The sequence below is a fragment of the Oncorhynchus mykiss genome, chromosome 1, assembly GCF_057628025.1.
Source record: "Oncorhynchus mykiss isolate SJ-2025 chromosome 1, ASM5762802v1, whole genome shotgun sequence".
NCBI classification, from domain to species: domain Eukaryota; kingdom Metazoa; phylum Chordata; class Actinopteri; order Salmoniformes; family Salmonidae; genus Oncorhynchus; species Oncorhynchus mykiss.
Window position 1 is genome coordinate 15,172,928 of NC_143022.1, and position 19,573 is coordinate 15,192,500.

The following is a 19,573-nucleotide window of genomic DNA, read 5'->3' on the forward strand; positions in this document are numbered from 1 at the left end:
GTGGTTGTAGAGGGCGCAACAGGTCAGCACCTCAGGAGTAAATGTCAGTTGGATTTTCAGAGCCGATCATTCAGAGTATCTCTACCGCTCCTGCTGTCTCCAGAAAGTTGACAACAGCAGGTCTGGGACAGGTAGCACGTCCGGTGAACAGGTCAGGGTTCCATAGCCGCAGGCAGAACAGTTGAAACTGGAGCAGCAATACGGCCAGGTGGACTGGGGACAGCAAGGAGACATCATGCCAGGTAGTCCTGAGGCATGGTCCTAGGGTTCAGGTCCTCCAGATGGGGAGGGAGAGAGAATTAGAGGGAGCATACTTAAATTCACACAGGACACCAGATGAGACAGGAGAAATACTCCAGACATAACAGACTGAACCTAGCCCCCGACAGCATAAATAAATAGGTGGAGACAGGAGGGGTCAGGAGACACTGTGGCCCTGTCCAACGATACCCCCAGACAGGGCCAACTAGGCAGGATATAACCCCACCCACTTTGCCAAAGCACAGCCCCCACACCACTGATATCTTCAAACCACCAACTGAGACAAGGCTGAGTATAGCCCCCACGGCACGAACCCGAGGGGGGCACCAAACCCAGACAGGAAGATCACGTCAGTGACTCAACCCCTCCTAGGGACGGGATGGAAGAGCACCAGTAAGCCAGTGACTCAGCCCCTGTAATAGGGTTAGAGGCAGATAATCCCAGTGGAGAGAGGGGAACTGGCCAGGCAGAGACAGCAAGGGCGGTTCGTTGCTCCAGTGCCTTTCCGTTCCCTTTCACACCACTAGGCCAGACTGCACTCAATCATAGGAGAGATGTGTCTTCAGTAAAGACTTAAAGGTTGAGACCGAGTCTACGTCTTTCACATGGATAGGCAGACCATTCCATAAAAATTTAACTTTATAGGAAAAAGCCCTGCCTCCAGCTCTTTGCTTAGAAATTCTAGGGACAGTAAGAAGGCCTGCGTCTTGTGACCGTAGCGTACGTGTAGGTATGTACGGCAGGAGCAAATTGGAGAGATAGGTAGGAGCAAGCCCATGTTATGGTTTTTAGGTTAGCAGTAAAACCTTGAAATCAGCCCTAGCCTTAATAGGAAGCCAATGTAGAGAGGCTAGCACTGGAGTTATATGATCACATTTTTTGGTTCTAGTCAAGATTCCAGCAGCCGAAGTTTATTTAGTGCTTTATCCGAGTAGCCGGAAAGTAGAGCATTGCAGTAGTCTAATCTAGAAGTAACAAAAGCATGGATTAATTTTTCTGCAGTATTTTTGGACAGAAAGTTTCAGATTTTTGCAATGTTACGTATGTGGAAAAAAGGTGTCCTTGAAACAGTCTTGCTATATTTGTCAAAAGAGAGATCAGGGTCCAGAGTAACGCCGAGGTCCTTCACAGTTTTATTTGAGACGACTGTACAACCATCAAGATTAATTGTCAGATCCAACAGCAGATCCCTTTGCTTCTTGGGACCTAGAAATAGCATCTCTGTTTTGTCTGAGTTTAAAAGTAGAACATTTGCAGCCATCCAGTTCCTTATGTCTGAAACACAGGCTTCCAGGGAGGGCAATTTTTGGGCTTCACCATCTTTCATCGAAATGTACACCTGTGTATCAGAAATGTACAGTTGTGTCTGCATAGCAGTGAAAGTCAACATTATGTTCCTGAATGACATCACCAAGAGGTAAAATATATAGTGAAAACAATATTTATCCTAACACGGAACCTTGAGGAACACCACAACTTACAGTTGATTTGTCAGAGGACAAACAATCCACAGAGACAAACTAATATCTTTCCGACAGACAAGATCTAAACCAGGCCAGAACTTGTCCGTGTAGATTTAGGTTTCCAATCTCTCTAAAAGTGCAGTCTCAGTGCTATGATGGGGTCTAAAACCAGACTGAAGCGTTTTGTATACATTGTTTGTCTTCAGGGAGGCAGTGATTTGCTGCGCAACATCTTTTTCTAACATTTTTGAGAGGAATGGAAATTCGATATAGGCCGATAGTTTTAAAAATATTTTCTGGGTCAAGGTTTGGCTTTTTCAAGAGATTCTTTATTACTGCCACTTTTATTATGTTCATTATGTTCAACATAGGAGGGCCAAGCACAGGAAGCAGCTCTTTCAGTAGTTTAGTTGGAATAGGGTCCAGTATGCAGCTTGAAGGTTTAGAGGCCATTACTATTTTCATGAATGTATCAATAGATATAGGATTAAAAAACTTGAGTGTCTCCCTTGATCCTAGGTCCTGGCAGAGTTGTGCAGACTCAGGACAACTGAGCTTAGGAGAAAAACGCAGATTTATAGAGAAGTCCGTAATTTGCTTCTAATGATCATGATCTTTTCGTCAAAGAAGTTCATGAATTTATCACTGCTGAAGTGAAAGCCATTCTCTCTTGGGGAATGCGTTTTAGTTAGCTTTGCGACAGTATCAAAAATAATTGTTCTTATTCTCCTCAATTAAGTTGGAAAAATAGGATGATCGAGCAGCAGTGAGGGCTCTTCGATACTGCACGGTACTGTCTTTCCAAGCTAGTCGGAAGACTCCCAGTTTGGTGGAGCGACGTTCCCGTTCCAATTATCTGTTATAATTGTGTCCAGTGATGTCTACTGTTTGGGGATGACAGGCGTGTCCAGTGATGTCTACTGTTTGGGGATGACAGGCGTGTCCAGTCATGTCTACTGTTTGGGGATGACAGGCGTGTCCAGTGATGTCTACTGTTTGGGGATGACAGGCGTGTCCAGTGATGTCTACTGTTTGGGGATGACAGGCGTGTCCAGTGATGTCTACTGTTTGTGGATGACAGGCGTGTCCAGTGATGTCTACTGTTTGGGGATGACAGGCGTGTCCAGTGATGTCTACTGTTTGGGGATGACAGGCATGTCCAGTGATGTCTACTGTTTGGGGATGACAGGCGTGTCCAGTGATGTCTACTGTTTGGGGATGACAGGCGTGTCCAGTGATGTCTACTGTTTGGGGATGACAGGCGTGTCCAGTGATGTCTACTGTTTGGGGATGACAGGCGTGTCCAGTGATGTCTACTGTTTGGGGATGACAGGCGTGTCCAGTGATGTCTACTGTTTGGGGCCCCTCTTTTATACAGTCTTTAAGCCCTGTGATAAAACAAGCCGTTCAACATTGGCTAGTAATGTTGTATAATCATTTACTTGTGTGTCAATGGATTTCTTCACGGTTGTCTTCCAATACTGAGTGCCTTACCTCACCGTACCGGACATCTATTTCTATTGGAGTGGTTTACCGATGTGGGGAAAAGGGCACTGTAAGGGATTTATAGTAGGGGTGTGTCAAGGAGTTCATGCCATCACTATGCCCATGTTCAACTCTTTCTTGGTTAATCACCAGAGTGAGATTGAGCCAAGAAACACCTGTCTCAAATGAGGCATGAGAGAACTAGTGTGAAGCAGCCATGCAGTGTTCAACAGAGCGCAGGTGTAATCTCCCCTCAGACAGCTGGCGTCAGCACTCATTTTGTCCACTTAGCAGATGCTCTTATCCAGAGCAACTTACAGGAGGAGCAATTAGAGTTAAGTGCCTTGTTCAAGGGCACATTGACAGATTTTTCACCTAGTCGGCTTGGGGATTCGAACCAACACCCTTTCGGTAGCTGTCCCAACGCTCTTAACCGCTAGGTTACCTGCCAAACCACTAAGTGCTGAGATGAGCCACAAAGGCGTTTTAATGCTGCCCCAAAACGCCAGGTTGGAAAGTAAGTCAATTAAGTTCTGAGAATGTATATAAAAAGTTAGATGTGATTTATACTGTTTATGTTTCAATGACCTTTCATTACTGAACACATTTCAGCCTTTTTTTGGTCCATTTGTTGTATCTTTCCATCCCTTCAGTATTTCAGTGAGTAAACAGTAGCAGTTTCACACAAACACAAATGTGGTGACAACCATACAAACACTTGCATTTGTGAAATAAGTAACAAGGCCACTGAAATACAGCATTAGCGACTTTATTTAGATATTTGTTGTTGTTGTTGCATAGGAAATGCATGTCTTGATTCCAGTAATTGATTCTGCGTGGACATGATGGTTTCACTAATGGAAATGAGAAGGATGATTTTACACCAGTAATAAAAAAACAACAGTAAAAAGGAAAATGGAAAAAAAACAACGGTCACACAAGGTGTTCGGACAACCGACAGGTAACAACAACTCACATCATAACAGAAGATACAATGGCAGTCAACAAACAATGGCGCTAGTAACATCCAACAAACAATAGGTGCTCAATGGTTCACTGTTCTGTTCCATAAAAGTATAGTAGAGGCACAAGGTATTAGTCAGTTTCACTTATCTGTTGAATACTAAAATGTTTGATTGTGATTTATGAGGACCGAATGGAATGGTGGTTTGTGAGGACTCGCGGAGGCAGTGACGGGGATGCTGGGATATGAAGTCTTGGTGACGTGGATGCTGGGATATGAAGTCTTGGTGACGTGGATGCTGGGATATGAAGCCTTTGTGATAAGGATGTGGGACTCAGACTGCACCAGGAGTTCATTGATCTCCTCCCTCTGTCACTCAGGTTCACTCAAGCTGACCTTTGTCAAGATTGTCTTCGTTAGTTTGACCATGGTGGAGATTTGAGACTCAAGGCTGGGGGAAGTTGCGGTATTCCCTAACGCACCATATGAACAGGTGTCTACAATAGTTCCACTCCTGGTTTGATGTAAAAAGGTTCAAGACTAGTCTACTAAAGTCCACTTGTAATATGAAGGAAAGTGACGTCAGATTGAAATAGCCTACTGCTTAAATGTTGGTTTCAAAGAGGGCTGCTTCCCACGTTGACCAGCTGACCAGTTTGGAACATAGGGAGTTAAGATGTTGGGAAGTCTATCCCTGGGTGAGCCAATTGAGCTAACAGGATTGGGGATTAGCATTGTTTAACCGAGAGTCTCTTAGGTGTGCATAGCTGTCTTTCTGGAACTTTCCCATCCACCTTCGCACTGATTTGCCTCTCTTTTGAAGTGCTTCCCTAAGAGCAGGCCTCTCAGAAAGCCCACCTTCGGGCCTCTCGGCGGCTCAATGAGGGATTCTGTCCTCAATAGTGCTGAACGGAGCAGAAATGACTGCAGCCATTGATTCCTCCCCCTTAACAAAGGGCGTGTGAGGGAGATTCACGCTGGAGCTGCAGTGCTTCTCATGGTTCTCATCAATGGTACTCCTGTACTTGAGAAGAGTAGGGAGTTCTGGAGTTCTGTGTCCCCCCCAGTAGAGAGAGAGAGCTTAGTCCTGATGGTCAGTCGGTGCAGATTGTCTAAGGAGTGCGGGAGGGGAGGGGAGGGGGGGGGGGATCTTAGCTAGCTGGCTCCACTGAACACCTAGCCTAGTCATCATGGTACCATCACCGCCTAAAGTCAATGAGGTTGATTGGAAGGAGTGCAACAAAAACACTGACATGAACATGAAGATACTTCTCATGGCAGCCAGATACCCTCCAAAAACCTTGATAACTCAAAAGTCGGATGAAGATGGAGTCAGGATGGTAGAAATAAAGAAAACATTTGAGGTTTAGGGAGATAAGAGAAGGGGTAAAAGGAGTATAAGTGATGGGATGGATAAAATAATAAACAAACATAAAATTACTTTTTGTAGATACATTCTAAACAGCTTACTAGGCGATTATGGAAGAGCATGCGATTCTATCTCTAAGGTTATTGTACATGAGCTATAATCAGAGGGGTCTGACAGACAGCAAAGGCTACTGGTGTTCAGAGATTTAAACAATTACAAACAATTATCATATTCAGTAGAGCAATATAATACAGTTCACAGGCACTACATCTTCTTCATATATCATGTCATATGCTGGTTTCTTCTAGATGTTCATGTTTGATCTTTAAGCTGGGATCTCGAAAAGAAAACAATTTGTCATAAAAGAAGGCAAAGTAGATACCAAAGATCTCCATTTGAAATATACACACATATACATGGATAATATGTGTATATACACTATGTGGATATATATTTAATCAGTGCATAGTTGCCATGCAGATTAAACTGCTAGGCTTATACGTTGTCAGAAAGCAGGATAATAAGTTCAATTTGTCTCATTTGATCATTTCACTGTCCTTCAGCGGCTTTGTTTACTACTTAGCACCATGTAATGGGTTTTCAAGAGGATAAATAAATATCTTTGCAAAGGATTATTGACACTATTTATTTATTAGAGTGGAGAGCTATGGAACAGCTTCCATGTTAACTCCCTTCGCATGAAATGACTTTCTGTTATCCCTTCAATGAAAATGTAACATACTGTACCTCCCTATTGTTTTGCAATGAATTTGGTTCTATACACAGACAACAATGTGAAGAATGTTTACTTCATTTTCTAAATATGATCAACCCCTAAACTAAAATATAAATCGGGTGGTTCGAGCCCTGAATGCTGATTGGCTGAAAGCCATGGTATATGGTATACCATGGGTATGACACAACATACATTTTTACTGCTCTAATAGCAATTAGACACCTCGGGGGGTTGTGGTATATGGTCAATATACCACTGCTAAGGGCTGTATCCAGGCTCTCCGCTTTGCATCGTGTATAAGAACAGCCTTTAGCCGTGGAATAGTGGCCGTATACCTCACCTCCTCGGGCCGTATTGTTAAATTTTTCCGTATGTGTAAAATGACAACTTTTCCATCTGGGTTCAATGCCAGGGAGAAAAGAGCTCAGTTGGTACAGTATCATGTGTCTTTGGACAGAAGTGTCTCAGGGTTCATTGAAGCTCTTCCCATGTCTTGCACGATTGCCACACCGTTAGCGAATGCCATTCTGCCTATGTATTACACCCATTGGTATATTTCACAGATTTAGGTGTCTAAATGGATTGAAAAGTATTACATGTTGTTTCTTTAGTTGCAGCATGGAACATTGTATTAGGATTCTTCAGCCCTAAACCAATGACTCTACAAATGGAAAATCACTACATCAACAACGCCCACGACAATTTGGACAGACGAAAGACAAGAAAGGCCTTTGATGTGCGTTCGCAAAGCCTGGCCGTTATTTAACCCTGTTTCCTGATCTACGGGCAGAATTCCTCAGACGGTGGTCAAAATAGATATCGTTTCACGGGGATGAAACAGAGTGGCTGGGCTGTCTAAGGCATTGCATCGCAGTGCTAGAGGCGTCACTATAGACCCTGGTTCGATCCCAGGCCGTATCACAACCGGCCGTGGTCGGGAGTCCAATAGGGCGGCACACAATTGGCCCAGCATCGGCCGGGTTAGGGGAGGGTTTGGCCGGGGTAGGCCGTCATTGTAAGGTAAGAATTTGTTCTTAACTGACTTGCCTAGTTAAGAAAAGGTTAAATAAAATAGCCTAACTGACTGGATGGGAAAGGGATGGTGTGAAAGCTCTTCTTGTAGGCTGAACAGCTCGTCAATATGAACCGTTCGGTGTCCCCTCTATTTCTCCAGGACTACCTAGTGTATACTTCTCCAACGAGACTACAAGGTCACTACACAGGGTTGTTACAGGAGAGCTTCATCAAGAGACTAAGGGATCAATTAAAAGCCAGATCCTTCATTTTGGGGAATGACTCTTTCTGTTGGGTCCTTTTGCTCTGTCAGATGGCATTGTATTCTCCTAGGACTACTTAGTGGTCTTTACTATTGGAGTCTGTGGGCTTCTAAAGGAGACCTGATACGGTTGTTCATACACAGGGCTACCACTCAGGTGTGGTATCGCCAACCGTGTATTGTCTCTCCACCCTCTGCTGTACGTTACGGTATTCCCCAGTTATGTGTTTCAGCATTACAGCTCAACTCGGTTCCAGAGACACTCCAAAGGGTGTTTGGCAAAATGTTGAGAATAAGAAGCCCAAGAGAAGATGTGGGTGAAGGGAAAGGCCAGGCCATCTTGAGTGAGTTAAATGTGTATATGTTGGTGGTGAGTGGTTAGGATATGGTTAGGATATGGTTAGGATATGGTTAGGATATGGTTAGGATATGGTTAGGATATGGTTACCTGAGGAGATGGAAGACAAGTAGTACAACTGAAAATGTCAGTAGTGTTAAATTGTAAACTCTAATTTCTTGAGGTGATATTCCAAAAATGTCTCTATTAGCACAAAATGTGAATTAAAGCTTGCCGATTCAGTTAAACATCAAAATCTTTGAGGTTCCCAGTTTGAGGGAGCAAACGGTGACTGCAGATAAGTTGTGTACAGGTTATTGCACACACCTTCCCATGCAGCTCCTGTTACAAAGTTTCAGGAAACTTGTACAATACTTATTTTTTTAACTCACCCCTATCTAGGCAAGCGGCGTGTGTTTGTTGGCGGTAACCGTGTTTTGCAAATGCAATGAAGAACAGCAAGTGAGTGTGTCAATGGAAAGTGGTGTGAGAGGACCCACGGTTTATGAGGACTATTTGGTGATGAAGTGGGGTGGCAGGTAGCCTAGTGGTTAGAGCGTTGGGCCAGTAACCGAAACATTGCTAGATCGAATCCCCAAGCTGACAAGGTAAAAATATGTTGTTCTGCCCCTGAACAAGGCAGTTAACCCACTGTTCCCCGGGAGAACGTCATTGTCAATACGAGTTTGTTCTTAGCTGACTTGCCTAGTCAAATAAATCAATAAAAAGGGTTGAGAGGGAAATAAATATGTGAAAAAGGAAAAGAATCATGTTGCATATCAAGCTGTTTATTTTCCTGCATGGAATGGTGAACATAAAAAAAGATGCCTGGATGCATTTATAATAGGGGCATCCTTTGTCTATGTCATTGTCTTCTGCCTAAACTAAAAAAAAATTATGCATAAAAAAACGCTATATTTTCTTACCAATTTCCTTAAAATTACCTAAATTTACCTTCATCAACACTGATGCAACCAATAACCTTCAAAACATACAGTATACTGTAACATCCATGTACAATGGGCTTTTCACCTCAATACCCTGTACTTTTTAAGTATAGGAATATGCTGTACCATCAAAAGAAGAGAAAGTCCTTAAATACATTTTTAAAAAACAAAAAAAAGGAAAACGGGAAAGTTTTCAACTTAAATCCAGTTCCCAGAGAACAAACAAACCTCATTCTATTACTGTGGCCTTAATACAAACAATCAGAACATTCACAACACTAGTTTTTCTCCTCATTTAATCAATGTTACAAAAGTCCTGCATTATAAAATAGGGCAGCTTTAAAATCAATGTAATTAATAAAACTATACAACATACACACACCACGTCTCCCACAGTCAGGGCTTTCAGCCCTGCCTGCTCCATCGCTTCCTTGTCTTTTTTTAGGTGTTCCTTTGTCATCATCAACTCTTCTCCCCACTTCTATACCCAGAACTAAATTACACACAACACAAGAACAAAAACAGACTGCCCAAACTATTGCTTAGTATTTCTGTCTTTAAAAAGGGTGTAATTTTGTCGTATCTTACACACACACACAGCCAAATCTTGCTGATTAGATGCTAGGCTGTTCACAACAAGTTTTTGTGACAAAAAAATGTCCGTGCAATTGTTTTTTCCCTTCGCTTTTAAGCCGTGGAAGCCGTTTCTTTTCAATAATTCTCACTATTGTCATTTGTTTCACATTTAGTGCAGATAATTAGGAAAGTAATGCCCAACTCATCGCTAAAGGGTAGGCAAGGACAAAGATAAAAACTGTCACACTAAAGGACAAACACAACCCACGAAGTCTTACTACTAAACCATCACGAAGGCTTCCCCCAAAAAACATTTAATTGACTTGTTTAACTGATAAATGTAATAGACAGATCAACAGGTAAACAATGAATCTACGTCTGGAAGTCTGTTGAAATGGAGGAAATAGAAAGTGGCATTTTATTTGTTGGACGTCATATTTTTTTGTCTGTCAAATGTGGATTTTGTGATGGAGAGGAAGTTTGACTTGTTTAAGACTTGCTTGTGAACCACCCCCCCCCCCCCCCCCCCCCCCCCCCCCCCACCACCACCGCTCCAAAAAAAGGAGAACCCTAATATATTTTGCGGTCGACTTGTTAGTGTTGAAAACAAAGACAGTAGAATACCCGAGCGAGGCTGACTGGGCTTTGCGAGCCCTTTGTTCTCCAGGAGTGGGTCTGCCTAAGGGACCGACCACCAACCATGTAGCCAGTCAAGTGCAACCTAACTGTGGTAAAAAATAAAAAATAAACATCACAAACAAATGACTAAATGACTGTCTACATGAGTGCAAGCAGCTATTGCATATTCTTTTCTCTTTATTCATTTCTGAATAAAAGAAATATTAAAAAAAGGAAAACTCCAAAGCCAAAAGAAGTTTCCATTTAGAAATTTCAGCAACATCCATAAATATCTATAGATTAGTATTCTCAACACAAAGAAGGGTTAAGGGTCGATGACTGGGGGGTTAACTAAACTATCTTCAAGATATAAAGAGGTCTATTCCTACTTACGGAATGAGTAAAAAGGGGGCCATGTCGGGGTGATTGACGCTGGCCTAGTTAAACAGTAGTACAAGACAGATATAGTGTTTCAGGTCTTCTACACACACAGCACCTCCATGGTGCATCATAGTGTGCTGTCGTACAGGCCTGAGATGTCTTCCATTTCATCATTCATGTTTCTTATCAGTATAACAACGCTGATTCAGTTTCACCACAATGGGAGGTGGGGGATGAAAACAAATAAGAAACAAGATCAACTCTCCACATTGGAACATTGTGCAACAGCTCGGGACTAGACCATCGCTCAAGGCACATTTATGAGGAACAATTGTTTCGTGCAATTAGAGAACATACGAACTAAATATATACTTTAAGATTAGAGTTTTTTTGTTGTTGATCATTTCAAGAGGGAACGAAAGAGGAAAAACGATTCAGAAATGATGAGAAGCGAAGAAGAGTCTGAAAGACGTTCAAGCTGGTTGATTGTGAAGGCCAGCAGTAAAAAAAGCCTCTCGAAGGGCCAAACAGATAGAGTCTATTGGCAAGTGCCTGATGTTGGGATTAGGATACTGTGTCTTTATTCACTAACTCTAATCTATGTAAAGGTTTGTCACTAACACTACAACATGCAGATAAAAAAACAACATTTTTAATACTTTTATTCAGTTTTGATCGAGGGTGGATGAGTCAGTCTTAACAATGTGTATATATATATATATATATATATATATATATATATATATATATATATAGTATAGTAAAGAAAAACAAAACTTCAATAAGTGGTAAATTGCATGCGAAGCAACTGAAAAGCTTCGCCGTCTGGTTGCAATCTTGCCTTGATGTAGATATCAATGTGTTTTCAACACAAATGGTCACTCTTTCTCACTCAACTACAATCCTCTGATTAGACTCCCAGCCCATAAACCAACTGCAGGAACAAGTGCTTCTGATTGGACAAGGCTTAGAGAAGGCCTAGCCAATCAAACAGGCGAACCAGAACTTGGATGCGCGGTAAAGTGGAGATTTATGTTTTCGATATTTGCTCACATTGTATGTTCTTGATTTTGCGTCATGAGAAATTTCAACTACTACTTATTTCTTTTAAAATCAAGTGCTTTCTTAAAATAAGTTAATCACTTTGCTTTTTAAAAATTAATAGCAGACTAGATTCTTAGCTACAAGTTTAAAATGACAATATTTCTAAAAGGGATTTACATTTTTTACATTCTACGATACTAGCAAATTTACAAGATGAACAAACAAACAAATAAAAGACAACAAAAGCTCAATACATCTGTTATTTTCTCACCAGACCATCGTGCTAGTTGACTTTTTTTTGTACCCCGATATTTTAGAGGTGTGAATGGACGAGGAAGAAAAATATATGATTTTCAACTATTTTAACGACATATCCTACAAAGATATTTAATTATCCAACCACTATCCAACGAAATTGCACTGTCCTCAATTCAATATTCCACTGTTCACGATAGTCATAGATGTCTCCAGTCAGTTTGTAGAATTATAGACCTTCGCCCTTTTGCATTGTATAGCATTGTAAAACCGTTAGTTTGAACTGAAATGACCTCTATACAAAAATGTAACATGAACAAGCCTCCCAGTCAGAGGTTTTCTCACAAGCTTCTCATTGAAATACTTCTCTTCTTGCTGCAGGCTTTAAACCAGTTTCAATATGTCACCTGATTGACCGATATTAAACATGAATACCCCATCCCCTCTCTGGTCCCCTGTGAGTTCATAGTGTTGGTTGTTCTCCTCTGCATGGTCTTTCAGCTGCACTGATGTCCCTGGAAAAGCCCCGTGGTGGGGTGAAGACCTTCAGACCTTCAGACTCTTGGCTGTGGGGGAGTGTCCCTCCTCAGGGTGGGTGCTGGGTAGGTCTGGTTTGGGGTAGGGTGGGGAGACTGAGAGGTATTAACTGGTTGGTATCTGACCCAGCTAAAACCTCTACCTCCGTGAGCCACTGAACCGAAAACAGAGTCCGGTAACAACCATAGAACAAAAGGAACAAGAGCTCTGATCTTCCTCTCGTTTCGGGACATGTGACGCCAGCAGAGCTTTATACACACATGTACACGGGACTCTTAGGTCTCTGTGCCGGACCTTCTCCACAGGTCGGCTACGGCAACGAAGGGTTGAGGGAAGCTCTTTTATTTAGTCAGGTGATGTCTCCCCCTCTGCGGCAAAGTGGGGACGACGAGAAGAAATACAAAAATAAACAAACACAACGTGTACCAGGAAACATACGCTAGCTCTTTCTTGGAACTCCAGCTAGCACATCCAATAGACAGCTGGGGGGACTGGTACTATATATGAATATAGACATATGAACCATATGAATGAGGGTATATATGGGCTGTATAGATATATAGTATGTACGTGTGTAAGCAGTCAGTAGCTCTGCTCTTGTTTTTGGGGGATGGGAGAGGGCGGGGTGGTCTGTTGTAGCCATGCAGTGACAGATTTGAGGGGTTGGGCTTCTCTCTGTCAAACAGGTGAGCACGTTTGCAGGGTTTCAGGTTAGGTCACACTCAGGGGAGAAAGTAGGGGGTCCAGCGATCTGTCCAGCGGGCTGTCCAGCGATCTGTCCAGTGGGCTTTCCAGCGATCTGTCCAGCGGGCTGCTAGGGGGTCTGGAGTCCCTAGCCCAGGTACCACTGCAGAACAGAGAGAGGGATGAAGGGAGACAGAAGACAGTTGAGATAAAGTTAATTTAAGCAGACAATAGATCAGTTCCTTTGCCTCAAGTCGGTGCTCTACCTTTCCATTTCCTTTCCATCTCTGTCTCACTCCCTCTCTACTGAGTACCTAGTTGCTAGGCAAGGGTGTTCCTATACCCTCTATCCAGCCGGTCACTGTGTGCCTTCTGAACAACTTCTGCCATGCTTTACTGTGTTTAAGCTCTGAACAAAGTGAGGGGGAGAGAGAAAGGGAGAGAGAGAGGAAAAAAAGAGAAAGACAGACAGACAGACAGACAGACAGACAGACAGACAGACAGACAGACAGACAGACAGACTGAGAGACTGAGAGACTGAGAGACAGAGCGAGACAGACAGACAGACAGACAGACAGACAGACAGAGGGGGAGGGGGAGGTGGTTCTTCAGGTTAGCTGGCTGGCCCTCCGTAATCCTTCACTCCATTGTTCACGTTTTCAGCAATTGAGCAAGCGCCCCTCCTTCTCTTCTCTCCGTTTCTCTCCTCCTTCCTCCCATCTCAACATCCCTCATCCCTGCCCCAAGTTCAAGTTCATCCCCGTGTTACGTCATGTCTGGTTGCCCGTGACAACCAGACAGACGTCGACGTGACTACCATTAGGAAGACCCAGGTTGCCTTCCTGTGTATCCCTCTTTCTCCCTCTCTTTCTCCTTCTCTGTTCTCTCTTGTCACTGTTCTGTGAAGTTGGAGCACACAGCCGCTGCCGCAGACACAAATACATCGCTATTGATTCAGAGGGAGCTCACACACACATACACACACAAACACACTCCGCCAGCCCCTCTTCTGACACACACACACTCCGCCAGCCCCTCTTCCGAGACACACACACTCCGCCAGCCCCTCTTCCAACACACACACACACACACACACATACACACACAAACACATGCCGCCAGCCCCTCTTCTGACACACACACACTCCGCCAGCCCCTCTTCTGACACACACACACTCCGCCAGCCCCTCTTCCAACACACACACACACACACACACATACACACACAAACACACGCCGCCAGCCCCTCTTCTGACACACACACACTCCGCCAGCCCCTCTTCCAACACACACACACACACACTCCGCCAGCCCCTCTTCCAACACACACACACACACACACTCCGCCAGGCCCTCTTGCGACACACACATACACGCACGCACTCTGAAACAAATGCACACATGGAAACCAACTTTGTCTCTACCTGCTGGAAGTAAATAACAGACTGCTGTCTCTCCCTTCTGCTCTACTTACAATGAAACACACTTCAACATAAAGACACAATGACAAATATGGTATATAATCACCAAACTAAGTCATGAGACTAGAGGGGACCCAAAGCTAAAGCGTTTCAAATAAAGGTATTGTTTGTGTGTGCTGTGGGTGTGTGTGTGTCTGTACTGTGTGTGTGTGTGTGTGTGTGTGTGTGTCTGTACTGTGGGTGTGCCGTATGTGTCTATTGTATCTGTGTGTTGTTTGTGTGTCTGTACTGTGAGTGTGTGTGTGTCTGTACTGTGTGTGTGTGTGTGTGTGTCTGTACTGTGGGTGTGCCGTATGTGTCTATTGTATCTGTGTGTTGTTTGTGTGTCTGTACTGTGTGTGTGTGTGTGTGTGTCTGTACTGTGTGTGTGTGTGTGTGTGTGCGTCTGTACTGTGGGTGTGCCGTATGTGTCTATTGTATCTGTGTGTTGTTTGTGTGTCTGTACTGTGTGTGTGTGTGTGTGTGTCTGTACTGTGTGTGTGTGTGTGTGTGCGTCTGTACTGTGGGTGTGCCGTATGTGTCTATTGTATCTGTGTGTTGTTTGTGTGTCTGTACTGTGTGTGTGTGTGTGTGTGTGTCTGTACTGTGGGTGTGCCGTATGTGTCTATTGTATCTGTGTGTTGTTTGTGTGTCTGTACTGTGTGTGTGTGTGTGTGTGTCTGTACTGTGGGTGTGTGTGTGTCTGTACTGTGTGTGTGTGTGTGTGTGTGTGTCTGTACTGTGGGTGTGCCGTATGTGTCTATTGTATCTGTGTGTTGTTTGTGTGTCTGTACTGTGTGTGTGTGTGTCTGTACTGTGGGTGTGTGTGTGTCTGTACTCTGTGTGTGTGTGTGTGTGTGTGTCTGTACTGTGGGTGTGCCGTATGTGTCTATTGTATCTGTGTGTTGTTTGTGTGTCTGTACTGTGTGTGTGTGTGTGTGTGTGTGTGTGTGTGTCTGTACTGTGGGTGTGCCGTATGTGTCTATTGTATCTGTGTGTTGTGTGTATGTCTGTACTGTGGGTGTGTGTGTCTGTACTATGGGTGTGTGTGTGTCTGTACTGTGGGTGTGCCGTATGTGTCTATTGTATCTGTGTGTTGTGTGTATGTCTGTACTGTGTGTGTGTGTGTGTGTGTGTGTGTGTGTGTGTGTGTGTGTGTGTGTGTGTGTGTGTGTGTGTGTGTGTGTGTGTGTGTGTGTGTGTGAGTGTGTGTGTGTCTGTACTGTGTGTGTGTGTGTCTGTACTGTGTGTGTATATCTGTACTATGGGTGTGTGCCTGTACTGTGGGTGTGTGGGTGTCTGTACTGTGGGTGTGTGTGACTGTACTGTGTGTGTGTGTCAGTGGGTGTGCTCCTGCAGGTTGCTAGCCGGTCTGTCGCCTGCCTGAGCAGGACTAGCTCCTGACTGGTTGAAATTCTACTGTCGACACGCTGCTGCTCGGCGGCAGGGAAGACTGGAAGGTTTTTAATCAATACAAGTTACTGACTCTAGGACTTTCTGTCTCATTCTCTCGATCTCTCTCTCTCTCTCCCTCCGTCCCTCCCTCCCTCCCCCTCTCTCTCCTCTCTTCCTTTCCTCTCTCGCTCTCCCTCCCCCCTCTCTTCCTTTCCTCTCTCTCCCTCCGTCCCTCCCCCCTCTCTCTCCCTCCGTCCCTCCCCCCTCTCTCTCCCTCCGTCCCTCCCCCTCTCTCTCCCCATCCACCATCTTTGTCTACTCAAACTTTTCATCCACTCCACCTCTACCTACTCCTTTTTCTTCTCATCCCTCCTTCACTAACTCCCTCCATCTTCCCCTTGTCCCGATAAGACTGAGGAGAAGAGCTCTTGCAGACCAAACACTGTGTCTGTGTGTGTGTGTGGGGGGGGGGGGTTATGTGTGTGTGTGTGGATAGTGGGGTAGTGTTACCACACAGTGGGCTGGTGCTGACAGCTGTGATTTAGACTGCAGATACTGCATCAGAGCAGAGGGCAGAGAGAGAGATGGGGTAGTGAGAGAGAGAGAGAGAGCGATGGAGAGAGAAAGACAGAAAGAGAGATGGGGTAGGGAGAGAGAGAGAAAGTTAGAATGTCCACACACAGTTATTAGCATAGGGACACGTTCACTCTATTAGCAGTGTGTGTTGTGAACCAGAAGACAGAGGGCTGTTGTTGAGGACATGTGGTGCTCTGCTGAGCTGGGCTCTGTGGGCTGGGATCTGTGGGCTTGGCTCTGTGGGCTGGGCTCTGTGGGCTGGGCTCTGTGGGTTTGGCTCTGCTGGGCTGGGCTCTGCTGGGCTGGGCTCTGTGGGCTGGGCTGGGCTCTGTGGGCTTGGCTCTGCTGGGCTGGGCTCTGTGGGCTGGGCTCTGCTGGGCTGGGCTCTGTGGGCTGGGCTCTGTGGGCTGGGCTGGGCTCTGTGGGCTGGGCTCTGTGGGCTGGGCTCTGTGGGCTGGGCTCTGCTGGGCTGGGCTCTGCTGGGCTGGGCTGGGCTCTGTGGGCTGGGCTCTGTAGGCTGGGCTCTGCTGGGCTGGGCTGGGCTGGGCTGGGATCTGTGGGCTGGGCTTGGCTCTGCTGGGATGGGCTTGGCTCGGCTGGGCTGGGCTTGGCTCTGTGGGCTGGACTTCGCTCTGCTGGGCTGGGCTTGGCTCTGCTGGGCAGGGCTCTGTGGGCTCTGCTGGGCTGGGCTCTGCCGGGCTGGGCTCTGCTAGGCTGGTTGGAGCTGGTGCCTGGGGCCCACTTTAACACCAACCATTACACTGAGGTGTGTTCTAGTGCCCACAGGAAAGCCTACCAGATGCGCGTCTGGGATGAGCAATGCCATGCGTTGTGGGGCTGGAGCGGGCACAGGGAGGGTGGGGCGGGCACCTGGAGGGTCGGGCGGGACATGGCCATTTGTGACCCTTGTGTGCCACCAGTTACCGGGGGGGGGGGGGGGGGGATGTGTGCACGCCTTGCTGAGGGAAGTGAAGAAAAGCAACATTGTTTTCATTCAGTGTTCTGACAGAACAGAAACTGGTGAGGATCTCCACCACACACATTACATACTTCAGTCATCCTCTGTTTCTCTCCCTCTCCCTTTCTCAATCTCTTTCTTTATCCTCCTCCCTTTTGGTCTTCCTCTCTATCTATCTCTCCCTCTACCCCCCCCCCCCCCCCCTCTCCCTTGCTCCCTGAATGAGACATAAAACTGTAAAAGCACAGGCTTCTTTTGGGAGGTTAGAGATGATTATAGCCCTGTTTTTTATTCGAGACACTCTCTCTAGCTCCAACCTGGCTCTAGACAGATACTCTGCTCTCTGTCACACACTCACACACCATAATTGTCAATAGGGGACAGCTGAGGTTGTGCTGTGAGAGCCAGACATTCAGGCCAGTAAAAGTGGTGGTGGGGAGTAGGACTTTCACAGCAGAGAAAGAGGGAGGGAGAGATAGAGAGAGAGAGAGAGAGAGAGAGAGAGAGAGGAGGGAGCACTAGAGACAGAGAAAGTGGGGAGATGGAGACAAAGGCAGAGAGCAAGAAATGGAGAGAGATAAATAGATATACACTGAGTTTACAAAACATTATGAACACCTGCTCTTTCCATGTTAAGGCAGCCCCCCACACCTCTCCGATTCAGTTAAATGAGGAACTGTACAACTGACTAGGTATCCCCCTTTCCCTTCCATAGACTGACCAGGTGAAACCTGGTGAAAGCTATGATCCCTTATTGATGTTACTTGTTAAATCCACTTCAGTCAGTGTAGATGAAGGGGAGGTGACAGGTTAAAGAAGGATTTTTAAGCCCTGAGACAATTGAAACATGGATTGTGTATGTGGGCCATCCAGAGGGTGAATGGGCAAGACAAAATATTGAAGTGCCTTTGAACGGGGTATGGTAGTAGGTGCCAGGTGCACCGGTTTGTGTCAAGAACTGCAAAGCTGCTGGGTATTTTCACGCTCAACAGTTTCCCGTGTGCATCAAGAATGGTCCACCACCCAAAGGACATCCATACAACTATGGGAAGCATTGGAGTCAACATGGGCCAGCATCCCTGTGGAATGCTTTCAACACCTTGTAGAGTCCACGCCCCGATGAATTGGGGGCGGGGGGCGTAATTCAAAATTAGGAAGGTGTTCCCAATGTTTGGTATAGTCAGATCGATAGATATGAGAGAGAGAGAGAGAGAGAGAGAGAGAGCGAGAGAGAGAGAGAGAGAGAGAGAGAGAGAGAGAGAGACAGAGAGACAGAGAGAGACAGAGAGAGAGAGAGAGAGAGAGAGAGAGAGAGAGAGAGAGAGAGAGAGAGAGAGAGAGACAGAGAGACCAGGCGTACAGCCCCGGGGTTGGAACAGTAAATAATACACAGGCCAGGGGAGAGAGAAAGGTGGGGATTCCAACACCCTGTGTCGACAGCTGTGTGCTCTGGGCGATGTGTATGTGTACGAGTGTGTGATATCAAACCAACCAAAGGGAGAGAGAGTAACCATCTAAACCCCTCCTGCTTTTTGAAAGTCAACTTTAGCTCATCAAAAGTAAAAAATAAAAAATAAGTAAATATGGATTTTACATTTATATTTGTTAGTGTATTTTTGTTCTATTTAACTATAAAGTGTATTGAGGTGTTTAAATGATAGATAGTGATAGATAGTTAGTGGTAGATAGTTAGTGATAGATAGTTAGTGGTAGTTAGTGGTAGATAGTTAGTGATAGATAGTTAGTGGTAGATAGTTAGTGATAGATAGTTAGTGGTAGTTAGTGGTAGATAGTTAGTGATAGATAGTTAGTGATAGATAGTTAGTGGTAGTTAGTGGTAGATAGTTAGTGATAGATAGTTAGTGATAGATAGTTAGTGGTAGATAGTTAGTGATAGATAGTTAGTGATAGATAGTTAGTGGTAGATCATTAGTGGTAGTTAGTTAGTGGTAGATAATTAGTGGTAGTTTGTTAGTGATAGATAGTTAGTGGTAGTTAGTGGTAGATAGTTAGTGGTAGTTAGTGGTAGTTAGTGGTAGCTAGTTAGTGGTAGTTAGTGGTAGATAGTTAGTGATAGATAGTTAGTGGTAGATAGTGGTAGATAGTTAGTGATAGATAGTTAGTGGTAGTTAGTGATAGATAGTTAGTGATAGATAGTTAGTGGTAGATAGTGGTAGATAGTTAGTGGTAGTTAGTGATAGATAGTTAGTGGTAGATAGTTAGTGGTAGTTAGTGATAGATAGTTAGTGAT

General features: G+C 44.9%; 1 protein-coding gene across 18 annotated transcripts in view; it reads right to left on the reverse strand.

Annotated features, from left to right (window-relative positions):
• Positions 1-3,962: 3,962 nt before the first annotated feature.
• The window catches only part of LOC110485551 (nuclear factor 1 A-type), a 310,371-nt gene continuing 294,760 nt past the window's right edge, over positions 3,963-19,573 (reverse strand). For 12 of the 18 annotated variants that reach the window (XM_036946715.2, XM_090185531.1, XM_036946686.2 and 9 more), the window contains one exon: positions 8,661-13,096. In XM_036946715.2, the coding sequence (XP_036802610.1) occupies positions 13,082-13,096 (15 nt within the window). In that variant the 3' untranslated portion in view covers positions 8,661-13,081. Of the gene's footprint in view, positions 13,097-19,573 lie in introns of all 18 variants that reach the window. The other 6 variants (XM_036946510.2, XM_090185219.1, XM_036946569.2 and 3 more) reach the window with 1 other exon arrangement.